Below are 13,030 nucleotides of genomic sequence, written 5' to 3' on the forward strand. Positions count from 1 at the left end.
ATTTCACTTAAGGTTCTTAGACCAAAATATATAGGGTTATATAGTTACAAATGGTAAAGTACTGTACAATTTAAATTGAAATACTAATTAAAAAATATATCAAACCTATGTTTTTTGGTCGAGTAATAAAGTAGATAAATATACGATGATGCTTGATGTGAAATATATGTGTGCATACTACCAATTTAAGACCTCAATCATGAAGATCGGACGTGTAGAAGAGCCAAAGAAACTCGGAAAAGAAAAAAACAAATTTAACTCCCTTTAGAAATACATGGGGGGTAAATTTAATTTACGTATAAGCCGAGTGGGACTGTCGATAAATATATACTGATGCTTGATGTAAAATCTGTGCGTGCATACCTTCAATTTGAGACCTCAATAATGAAAATCGGGTGGGTAGAAGCGCCAAACGAACTCGGAAAAGAAAAACCAAATTTAACTCCCATAAGAAATACATGGGAAAAAATGTTGTTTACGTATAAGCCGAGTGGGACTGTAGGCAACTATATGCCGATGCTTGATGTGAAATCTGTGTGTTAATACCTTCAATTTGAGACCTCAATCATGAAAATCGGTCGGGTTGTAGAGCCAAACGAACTCGCTAAAGAAAAACCATTTTTTTAAATATATATATTAATGATATTTTCGTGTTTTCCGGAACATGCTGTAATTCACAAGTGGCAAACACCTAAAACCTTAAAGTACATGTCAATACAAACCAAAAAATGTATATGTCGAAAATTCCCACCGGGGCGGGAGGGGGGGTAAACGCCAGCCTCCGCTCTATGTGGGATGTATACTTTAAATCACACTCTTTCAAATCTCCCAGCCTCCTAACAGCAGGCCTTTCTTCAGGATGCCATACTGAAATAAGCAAGTTAGCTCTGCCCCACTCTGTATAAAAGGTAGAGATGAAATCAAAATTTTATCAGTTTTCTTAATTTTATTAGAGAGCCACAAGGTTTCATATAGTATCCATATTTTTATGACTACTTCTAAATAGATACTTTTATTAACTTCTTTGGGAAACTTTTTTCAAGGAAATCCTATACTCTAATACGAGCAATGTTTGCTTGTATGTATGCTTGCTTGCTTGCTTGCAGAAAGATCTCGAAAACGGCTCCGACGATTTTCTTCAAATCTTGTAAATAGTTTATTTTTGGCCTAAAAACGAGTTTCATGCAGTTAGAACTGCCAACAAAAATCTAATTACGTATAAAAACGAAACTGAAAGTCACATTTTTTTAACATTAGTCTTATGGGTTGCTAAGTAACCATGTTGGTTGAATTAAATAACAAGGAAAAAGTAAACAAAAGAGTTGAAGTTGTAGCATGTGTTCATAATAAGCCAACTACCCACAGTATACTAGCAAATTACAAATACAGTACAAAAGGGAAAGCATCACTTGTTAATATTGAGCATAGATTTTACTGAAGATTGCTCGATACATTGTAGGCCTAGTAAAGGCAAGCAGTACCATAGACTAGCCAATACAAGTAGACTTCTCATCCCATTGTAAATTTTGAAGCACGTTTTTCGTGTCTAGTTCATGTACGCCACACTGGGCGCTAGTGTCGACGAAACTTTGTTTCTATTATTTTAGGGTTAATTTCTTGATTTGTGCTTTACTGTTTGGTTATATAACTAGGGGACAAGTTATTGTTTATGATTAGATCGTATTATTTGGTTAAACGAGGTTTTAAATGGCTGTAATAACGGGAAACAAATTGTAAACAAAACACGACCTCTACAGAAAACCGTACAGAATTAACAATAAAATTGTCTTCAGCTGTTCCATAAGGATGAGAAATCTACTAAGGGAGTATGTTTTATCTATGGCAGTACGAAGTGTGGGATCTGTTTATGACGATTAGATTAAGGTTATTTGCAATCCTAAAATGCTATAGGAAGGGAAGGAAACAGGTCTGCAACGTAGGAAGTGGTGAAGGAAGTAGTAAAGGAAAGTTGTCCTGAGTGTAGGAACTGTTTTTTAACAATTAGATTAAGGTATTTGCAATCATAAAATGCTATGGGAAGGGAGGGAAACATGTCCGTAAGAAGGAAGTAGTAAAGGCGAGCAGTCCGGAGTGTAGGAACTGTTTATGACGATAAGATTAGGGTATTTGCAATCCTAAAATGCTATGGGAAGGGAGAGAAACAGGTCCGCGACGTAGGAAGTGATGAAGAAAGTAGTCAAGGCGAGCTGTCTAGAGTGTGGGAACTGTTTATGGCGATAAGATTATGGTATTTGCAATCCTAAAATGCTATAGGAAGGAAGGAAAACAGGTACGCGACGTGGGAAGGGGTGAAGGAAGTAGTCAAGGCGAGTAGTCCGGAGTGTGGGAACTGTTTATAACGATTAGATTAAGGTATCTGTAATCCTAAAATGGTATGGGAAGGGCGGGAAACAGGTCCGTGACGTAGGAAGTGGTGAAGGAAGTAGTCAAGGCGAGTAGTCTGGAGTGTGGGAACTGTTTATAACGATTAGATTAAGGTATCTGTAATCCTAAAATGGTATGGGAAGGGAGGAAAACAGGTCTGCGACGTAGGAAGTGGTGAAGGAAGTATTGAAGGCGAGCTGTTCGGAATGTGGGTACAGTTTATGACGATTAGATTAAGGTATCTGGAATCCTAAAATGGTATAGGAAGGGAGGAAAACAGGTTTGCGTCGTAGGAAGTGGTGAGGGAAGTAGTAAAGGCGAGTAGTCTGGAGTGTGGGAACGGTTTATGATGATTAGATTAAGGTATTAGCAATCATAAAATGCTATGGGAAGGGAGGGAAGCAGGTCCGTGACGTAGGAAGTGGTGAAGGAAGTAGTCAAGGCGAGTAGTCTGGAGTGTGGGAACTGTTTATAGCGATTAGATTAAGGTATCTGTAATCCTAAAATGGTATGGGAAAGGAGGAAAACAGGTCTGCGACGTAGGAAGTGGCGAAGGAAGTATTGAAGGCGAGCTGTTCGGAGTGTGGGTACAGTTTATGACGATTAGATTAAGGTATCTGGAATCCTAAAATGGTATAGGAAGGGAGGAAAACAGGTTTGCGTCATAGGAAGTGGTGAGGGAAGTAGTAAAGGCGAGTAGTCTGGATTGTGGGAACGGTTTATGATGATTAGATTAAGGTATTTGCAATCATAAAATGCTATGGGAAAGGAGGGAAACAGGTCCGTGACGTAGGAAGTGGCGAAGGAAGTAGTCAAGGCGAGATGTCTGGAATGTGGGAACTGTTTATGACGATTAGATTAAGGTATTTGCAATCCTAAAATGCTATGGAAAGGGAGGAAAACAGGTCCGCGAAGTAGGATGTGGTGAAGGAAGTAGTCAAGGCGAGTAGTCCGGAGTGTAGGAACTGTTTGTGACGATTTAATTTTTAATCCTAACATGCAATGGGAAGGGAGAGAAACAGGTCCACGACGTAGGGAGTGCTGAAGGAATAAGTAAAGGCGAGCAGTGTGGAGTTTGGGAATGGATTTATGTATCTGCAATAATGCAGACTGCTTTCAGAGTAAACTAATGATTTTCCCCGAGCAAAGCTCGGTCCCCAGGTACGGTATTGGTTAATATGCCAAAGTGCTCATTAATACTAACGGTCGGTTAGAAGAATATTATAGTTAAATTAAAACAAAGGAGGAAAACATTTATTTTCCCATTAAACTACCAAATGTATTTCAGATTTTAAATGACATACCAGTTTTTACATTACATGTGAACTAAATATTTAATTCTATCATAGATAAAAGGAGTATAGACACTACTCTAAACCCCCCATAAACCCCCGTTCCCAAGGTCCGATTATGCTGGATCGCGATCTCGTTTGAATAAACGTAGGTTTACACGTTTGTACCAAATTTCATCAAAATCGGATCATTTTTGCTCGAGTTATCGCGCTAACGGACACATATATATATAAATATATATATATATATACATATATATATATATATGAATTTGAACGGATGGTGTTTTTGGCCTCTAGGGACCTCAAAATGAAAAATTAAATCGGTCTCGGGTCCAGGTCTTACCATGAGTACTACGGTAATAGCTTATTCCCTATATGGGAAATTCGCTAAAAAGTAGTCCACAGAACTTAGTTTGTACCATTGTACAAAACCTCATGACCAACTCAAGGTCATACAAGATCCCATTTGGTCTTGGCCCTCAAGGAGACAATCAAGCAAAAGTCAGCCTGAATAAAGAATAAAGGTCACATCAAGTTGCCCCCTTGACAGTCAGGGAAAACTATTGGAAACAAAATTACCTAAATATCTCATAACTGATTTGGAACAGGGGAAAAATAAAATCACCTGTTTATTTGCTCATGAATTTACAATCATAAAATAATAAGGTATCCAAACAATATGCAATATGTCGTATAAAAAAGTCACTTTATGTGTTTATTTTAGGACCCCAAAAGATGTTTGCATATCTAAACCAAATATGAATCTCAATATCTTTATATAACATCTCAGAGTCATAATCTGTGTGCAATTATTTTTAATTTTTTTTGCAAATTAGTAAATTAGATCAGCGCAATCTGTCAGTGGCTCACATCAACTAAGACAATTTTATTAAAATTATGGCAAACTCGTCGAATTGTGGAATAGTCAAAGGTAGAATGAAGTGAGATGCCTTGTAGCTTTGTTACTTAGACCAGCTGTTTCAATAGTCAGGACTATTTAAAGCCCAATGATGAAGAACAGCTGGGTCGCCAGTTCCAAACCATCAAAAGCTACTAACCTTTCTCAGGATCGAACTGGCGACCTTTCGATTACCAGGCGAGCTCTATAACGATTCATGCTATGCTAGGCACAAACTTCTATGTGGAGAGAGGAATCAGAGGAATGACGGAGATTATAATAGAGGGGTAGTTGTTTAAACATTAAAATTAATAACTCAAGCCCTGTATTTATATACAGGGTGTCCCGGAATTCTCTACCAATATTTTAGGGCATTGCTCCTGGGTAAGAAACATACCTAAATATCATATTTAAATTGTCCGGAAGTCCTTAGTTACTCACACAGCCGCCATTTTGTTTTTTCAGTTATTAGTTTTTTTTCTAAAGAATGGTTAAACATACAAAATGGATTCTTTGCACAAACATTTATGACAACTAGACAAAGCTACAAAAAAATTATGACGATTTTTCAAATTCATAAAACAAGATGGCGGCCATTTAAAATTTTTGTTTCTCAAATAACTCAAAAACCGTTCATTTTACAAAAATTTTAAATGGCCGCCATCTTGTTTTATGAATTTAAAAAATCGTATGTTTAACTATTCATTAGAAAACAATTAATAACTGAAAAAAACAAAATGGCGGCTGTGTGAGTAACTAAGGACTTCCGGACAATTTAAATATGATATTTAGGTATGTTTCTTACCCAGGAGCAATGCCCTAAAATATTGGTAGTGAGTTCCGGGACACCCTGTATATCAATGGTGTTTAATAAAATAATGAGCAATAAAAGGTATCAATTCGTTTCAGCTGTCTGATTATACAATAACATCCGATGACTGTTCTAGCCATTCCCAGGTTCATCAGACAGAGGAGAGTTTGGCCATAGACAATAAGAATTAAATAAAGACTGTCAGCCGGGTGCTGCGGTTACCAAGTTCTGGGGCACACCGCTGGGAGCGCCGTGTAGTTACGTAGAGCGTATGCCATAACAACATGGTGCTCCCAGCGGTGTGCGCCAGAACCTGGTAACCGCAGCACAGCTGACAGTCTGTATTTAATTCTCTTTGTCTATGGTTTGGCATAGTGAAGAATCAAAAAGATGAACTTACTTTAGGTAAAAAACTAAATTAATAATTATTTGAATTTATTTTTTATTTTTTTAGGATCTCTTGAATCTCATATGACCAGCTGTCCTGGCAGTATTTTACTCAGTAGCTGGTATATACTGTTCAAGATAAAAACACATGATTACTGGAAAGAATTCCATCAAAAGCACAAGGTTTAATGCAAAATTTATTTATTTTACGTCTCCTATTGTACAAATTTTGAACAGCTGTGAAACTAACATAATTCTCAGCAGCTGGAAAGAAGCTTACAATATATGATACACAAAGAAAGACAGGAAGTGTGAGCGGTTGTAAGAGTGAGCTGTAGTTAAAAAAAACACTCCTTACGCCTTTGGTCCATTTGACTGGCCAAGCGTTAATTTAAACTATACTACCTATATATACAATAAAAATTGTTCAAATGCTATCCTTTAGCTTGTCTTTGCATTGTCATGGTCCTTCAAGTTTGAATAAGAGTATTTATTTTTCTAGAGTTCATGTGTAGCATTATAGTCCTGGACAGAAAGATGATGAAATTGCACAGTTAAGCCATGCACACGTGTATCAATAGTGGTAGCAGAAGTAAAAATAAAGAGCCATGAAGTGCTGTGCCGAAGTTGCAACCGTCCGTGAAGCACTGACACACAGTCTCGGAATGATCCCAGTTACGCACTCGGTAACATTCCTCGTTGTGTTTCACCCAACCACACTTGCGCACCATCACTTCCTTGCTTTCCCATCCGTGGACTGTGGAACAGAAAAGCGTGAAGGAGGCAAATCAACAACAATATATTGCTAGTATTAACAGTCAAGGGGAGCGAGCTGGTCTAGTGGCAGAGCTCGGGGCTTCGGTCTAGAGGTGTCGGGTTCAAATCCCACCAAATCACCAATGGATAATTCTAAGTGATAATACCGCAACCCCTAGGTCTAGGCTGAAACAATGTGAAAAGGAATCCAGGGTTCGTGCCTAGCGTGGCCAAGGAAAAAAGTATTAACAATAAAAAAACTTCTGAAAAGAAGAAATCTCATCTCTGTGAAAGAAAAGTAAGTGCTAAGTCTGACAGCATTTGAAAAAATGTCCAAGATTGATCAGACCTCATATTATTCCCATAAGAAAAGGCGTAAAAAACAACATTCACGCATGCACATGATTTGCAATTATAAATGTTTTTGTTGTGTTTATGTATATGCTTGAAATAACGGCTTGTGCAAGAGAATATGTTTGACATGACAACTGAAGAGAAGATTTGAAAATGGGGGTTTAACCCCGAAACTATAGTCATCCACGACAATATAGGACTGATTGACGCCAGGTTAAAAAAACAATTTTATCAGTACAGTAGAGTTTTTTTTATGAAAGATTATACAAATGTATATGGAACGTTTTGGAATTCCTCATTTAAATTCTATCAGGTCCAGTTTCACCTTTTTTATTGTTATTGACAAAGACAGTAAAGGAATTGAACCAGTCACAGTGTGTGATCAAACCTGGGCACCAACAACTAAATTTTCTCAACTTTGAATATTTTATATTTACCGGACTAAAATATGATGGTACTGTATCTAAATATTTCAAAACTAATAAATTTTTAACATCGAAATTGGATAGTGCTCAACAGGGTGGTTTTCCCACTGAAATTTACTGGTTGGAAATAAGATTAAAATTCATAATCTTTATTTGAGTTTGTCAAACAAATTTTGTTTGCTAATAGAAATAGTAGGATAGTGTCTATAATTACGACTATGGTTACAGCTTGAAGTAGATACCCCATTTTAGCTTTACCATGTTTTGTATTCATAGATGGTACTTGAAATCGCCAAATCCTTTCAACTGAACTTACAAGCTGGTGTTAAGAAAGAAAACATTATTTGACACAGATCTAACAGCAAATAGGTTTTATTTTTAAAATGTTAGTTGTATTGAGCCATTGATAAAGTGAGCTGTGGTAAAATATGTCATTTCCTGGTCCATACAAACTTGTCAATCACATCCAATTAAAGGGGCAATCAATTGGAAACAATATTGTCTTCCTTCAATGTCACATCAACCACCATAGTTTCAAATAAAAAGAGAGAACATTGATAAAGGTAGCAAGGACGGATGGCAGTTAAATGGTAAGCTTAGTTTTTATTTTACAAAAAAATTGTTATAGAGGATCATATAGATGGTCTAACTCTGGTGGTCATATATCCAGTTCAAGTCTAAGCCAGTATACATTTTTTTTACTCCTGTTAATTCATTAAACTATTTTCAGAAGTGCTGTCAAATGCTGTTTGTTTTCTGTTTCATACAAACGTTAAAATTACTTTTTTTTTACTTAGTGGAATTTAAAATGAGCATAGCGTTTGCTTTGTTAGAAGAGCAACCAACAATATATCCATTATCGTTGCCTTCATGGGTTGAAAGGGTTAAAATAAAACCTAAAGTGAGTACGCTATCTTCATCTAGAGCCAAAGAAGAAAAAAGTATGGGGTCTCCATAAGACAGCTCATTGAATTATTGGACTTTAGGATTGGAAAAATATAACATTTTACAATGGTTTGTGTTTAGAAACTGAAACTATACAAAACAAAAGTTGATAATTTAGATTTACATCCCTGGACGGAGGTTGATAACTTCATCTATAGCAACATAAAACCTGAGAGTAAAATAACAGTCTGTTATTTTCCAAAAATCATTTAAATTTAAACTATGCTATAAAAATCATTTAGTACTTCTAGGTGCTTCTATCTATACTTACTTTTTTGAGCAATCTTCCTGCAGAATGGTTTTTGCCCAGCATACTTCCCTATGTCCTCACAGGGCTTGAAATAAACACTGCTATTTACTGAGATATGTTTACAATGGTCATCGTACTTGGAATGGCATTGGTAACATTTTATCACAGGCGTGTCAGAATCTGCATCTGAAAACAAAAATCGGTGGACTAATTATGCTTACATATTAGCATGCATGCTTAGCAATTGAGCATAAGAAGCTGAAAGTATAATGGCCAACATACACCACACGCGCAGAAGTCTTTGCCCAGACGTCCCCCCTCTCTGATAGTTGAAAAGTTGGATGAAGGCTAATTGGATTATTAAAAAAAGTACTGTAATTTAATAACAACTAAATGTTAATATTTACACCATTTTCACGCAGTATGTATTATTTAGTTCCTGAATCTGCACAAGGGCTGAGTTTATAGCAGTCAAGTAATAAAAATTTGTGATGTATTTAAAAATAGAATGAGAAATAAAGTACACAATTTGACTAAGATTCCAATAGAAATTGATTATGTGAAGATAGCTACCCTGCAATACATAACCAATGCTACACATAACCAATTTCAATTTAAAACATTTTAATTTAAAACAGTGCAAATGTATAATCATAGACAAAAAGAATTAAATATAGACTGACAGCTTTGCTGCGGTTAGCATAGGTTCTGGCTTTCACCGCTGGGAGTGCTGTGTAGTTACGTTGCTACGTAACTACACGGCGCTCCCAGCGATGAATGCCAGAACCTATGCTAACCGCAGCAAAGCTGTTGATGATAAATAAAAATGCCTTTATTTATCAAGCGTTTCTTAGTACAAATACTGCTTCTCAGAACATCTTTCGTCAATAACAATATTTAACTAACAACAAATAAATAGACCAATAACAAAATAGAAACAAGACAATATGAATAACAATAATTATAACCATCAGTGCACAATTCTTTAATCTTAATTCTAAATGATGACAAAGAATATGTTTTTATTCTATATATATATTTTATTCTTTTGTCTATGGTAAAATATAACTTAAGGAAGCTTAAGGAAGTCATGCATCAATAAGCTTGAGGCCATTGACTTTGGCAAGTCAAACAATGTGTACACAACTATAAATACATGTATATAAGTTGTATAGCTATAGCGTTAAGCTACAAATTAGCAAAAAGAGGCTTTGAATAACTGTACTTACTTGAACATATTGGTGCCAAACACACAAGAAGAGATGCACCAATGAGATGGGCCACAATCCCAGGCATAATATCTGCAATATATATATCAGTTTTGAATCAAAGACACTAGGAAAATTTTTAAATCAAAACAGTAAAAAATTCTGAACAAAATTTAATCATTAGGAGTAAATAAATATATATTCACTTCTATCACTCCAGAACTGGTGGTCATGGCCATTGACTGATCTTGACCAGAAATATCGGTGACGGAAACAGTTATTTTTAGTGAGAAACTAAACGCTTGGTTTGGTTCCTCCAGTAGATTTCAATTTTTTTATGGATCGATGATGTTTGTTTTATCCCTTCTATTGAGTCATCATCCCATAATGATAATGATAAATAATAATAATAATGGTGATAATGTGTATATCGTGTAGCAATTCTTTGTTTATAAATCATTAGCGTCTTGGGTGTCGGTTAAAAAAATAAAAAAATATTAAAATACCAGTAATACTGTTAAGTTAACTTTTTTCATCCATGTAATGTACTGGTTTTGCAACCTCAATAAGCTCCATTTTGAAGAACACAAAATTATTACAAAATCCTCTTTTTCAGTTTCCAAAAACCTTCAATTCAACCGACAGAAAAAGAGCAGAATATGTTGACAGTAGTACAGGTATTTAAGCCTTTCATGGAGTTATTAAGCATGAAATATGCTCATATTATTATGTAATAAAATTAACTCCTTATCTTATCATCTGAGAAGTTAGAACATAAAAATTTGAAAACCCACCTACACTGTTTATAAAGTATTTTTTGTAATAAAACCTGAACAAAACCAAATATCCTGATTACATTTATTTAATTCATGGTGTGACGGCATTTCAAATTAATTTAACACTCAGTGAAAACTGAACAATAATTGATTGAATTGGTATCATAAAGTTAATCTTAAAGTTACAAGTAAATTGTATTGCATTAAGTATTTTAAGCTTGTCATAAATAACAGGCTGGTACAGTGTGCACGACTGGTTGCACGTTTAAACAAAAGTTCATGATAAATATTTGGTGGTTGAATTCTCCAATGGATCCAAAGTTTTATAACTTATCCAGAAAAGTAAGTCAATTAAGTTATCAAGCAAATCTTTTGTTGTTGTTACTATTCAAACAAAATAAACAAACTGTGAACTAATAAATACAACACAAAGTACTAGTAAATGTTTCAGATTAAAATATTTACATTAAAATCATGCAACACTGAATAATTTCTTTTATATGAATGATATTGGAAAAAAACTTACATTAACTGTAAACTTGCGATGGTTGGTCTGCAACCCATCCACTTCTGCCAATTAAGAAGTCAACTGGTGAACTGATGAAGACAGCAGCAACATTGCTGTGTTAATGACTTGTATTGACAAGCCTACCACACTCACAAACAAAATGTGGATCAGGGAGAGCTGCAAATAATGGGGAATCGGACATCACTGATATTTTGGACACAATTCATAGGACATGCAAGGCTTACTTTCTCCCTTTGTATATGGAGAATATTTTGAGTTTCGGGTTAAAATAACGGTTTTAGGTCACCTGAATACAATTTTTTGTTTGTTTTCAAAGTGATGACTGTGAGTGTTTTTGTATGTTTGTGTAGATGTGTGCAGAGCTATACAACCTCGATAACAAGTCACCCTTGATAATAAGTGTAATTTTTAAATCCCTTGAACTCACAATAAGGGGTCTGGTACCTTGAATTTTAACCCCTAATCACATGTCATTGTAAACCTCCATAAGCAGCTAATCTTGATATGAGAGTCTTGTCATCAAAGTTATACTGTACTGATATATGCTATCTACACATTCTACAGACAGGGGTATTTTAAATTTTGCTTTTTAATGGCGAATTTTCCATCATAATCTTTAAAATAGCAGAGGCAAAAACGGCTCGAACAATTATTATAAAAAAATTATTTTTTCCTCATACCGGTAGGTACTTTTTTTGCTGTGCTACCAGTAGAGAGGCAAGTATTAGGGAGTGATTTGCTGATTACCATAGAAAAGAAACAAAGAAATTTCAAATTACCGTAGTAAACTTGCATGATAAATTGTTGTAATGTAAAACTTATTGTAGTTTAAATTTAGGAACTTTTTAAAACTATTAGTCATTATTACTTACCCTTTTGAAAACAAACAAAACAAAAGTGAATTATGTTCCAAAATGTAACTTTTGCTACTAATTACACCAAAATCACTTGGGGAGCTTTCGAACAGAAAATATAATGCAATAACAGATATGCAATTTAACTATAGTCTCATAGATATATCTGTATAGATACATTATTCATAGTGAGATGGTTAAAACCAATAATCTATACTTGGATGCACACACCTAACTCACATGTGAATAGTAGTTATGCTCAAACTGAACAACTGATATCTTAAGATAATATTTACAGATAACCAGAGCCAGTTCCAGCATGAATAGGTTATCCACAGCCAGTTTGATTATTTATGAAAATTGGGCTCTGATTGTTAATAATACAATGTGTATGAACATGTAATAACACTCTTTATTTTATAAATGGTTGGTAAAGGTATATTTTGGTTACAGAGCATTTTCATGTAAAATCTACCAATAACATCCCAAAAACGTGTTAACTTTAATTTTGGTTCCTGTATCAGTTTTTTTAGATAGGAGACCTGATAACACTTCAACAATAGAAAGAAACCCCTACAAGTATTAGGATTAGTCTTTTTAGTTGTGAATTAGAAAAAAATTCTGTATTTCTAATCACCCTCTAATACCTAATTAATAAAGGCCGGGGCCACACTCATCTTACCTCGCTGAATTTTTCCCATGGGCGTTACACGTGGGCTTGAGCGAAACATTACGGCATGGGGCAGGCCGCACTAGAGTAAAGTTTAATTGTCTCGGTTTTACCAGAGAGACTGACAAACGGAATTGCACGTGTATTCTCTACTAAAATTTCACGGGCGTTGCACGTTAAGCTAGTCGGGGGCATTGCGGCTTATTGGAGTGAACACACTCATTTTATCTAATTTTTTTCCACGGTCATTCTGGTTTTAACCTGACTGATTTACTGTGTAGTGAGCGTGGAGGGGGGGAGTGCGAATCACAGACACGGACGATTTTTATTGCTAGTGTAGCATGCTCCATTAGTGACGCTGGTTAGCCCCAAAAACCTATTTCGTAAGACGAGTGTGGCCACGGTTAAATTGTTCTACGTCGCACATAAAATCGGAAAAACCAATCTGGCTGGTTAAAAATTACAAGTGCGACGGCCTTAGCCTGTG

At 35.5% G+C, this 13,030-nt stretch overlaps 1 protein-coding gene across 1 annotated transcript; it reads right to left on the minus strand.

The window, feature by feature from the left end:
* Nucleotides 1–5,936: 5,936 nt before the first annotated feature.
* On the minus strand, nt 5,937–12,098 carry LOC128990633 (uncharacterized). The gene is made up of 5 exons (XM_054413110.1): nt 11,892–12,098; nt 11,017–11,175; nt 9,736–9,807; nt 8,528–8,692; nt 5,937–6,533 (listed from the first exon to the last, which is right to left on the minus strand). The coding sequence occupies exons 3-5, from the start codon at nt 9,800–9,802 to the stop codon at nt 6,331–6,333; spliced, it is 435 nt and encodes a 144-aa protein (XP_054269085.1). The 5' UTR covers nt 9,803–9,807; nt 11,017–11,175; nt 11,892–12,098; the 3' UTR covers nt 5,937–6,330.
* Nucleotides 12,099–13,030: the final 932 nt, after the last annotated feature.

The sequence above is a fragment of the Macrosteles quadrilineatus genome, unplaced genomic scaffold, assembly GCF_028750875.1.
Source record: "Macrosteles quadrilineatus isolate MER2022 unplaced genomic scaffold, UCM_ALF_1.0 Scaffold_3__2_contigs__length_128488019, whole genome shotgun sequence".
NCBI classification, from domain to species: Eukaryota; Metazoa; Arthropoda; class Insecta; order Hemiptera; family Cicadellidae; genus Macrosteles; species Macrosteles quadrilineatus.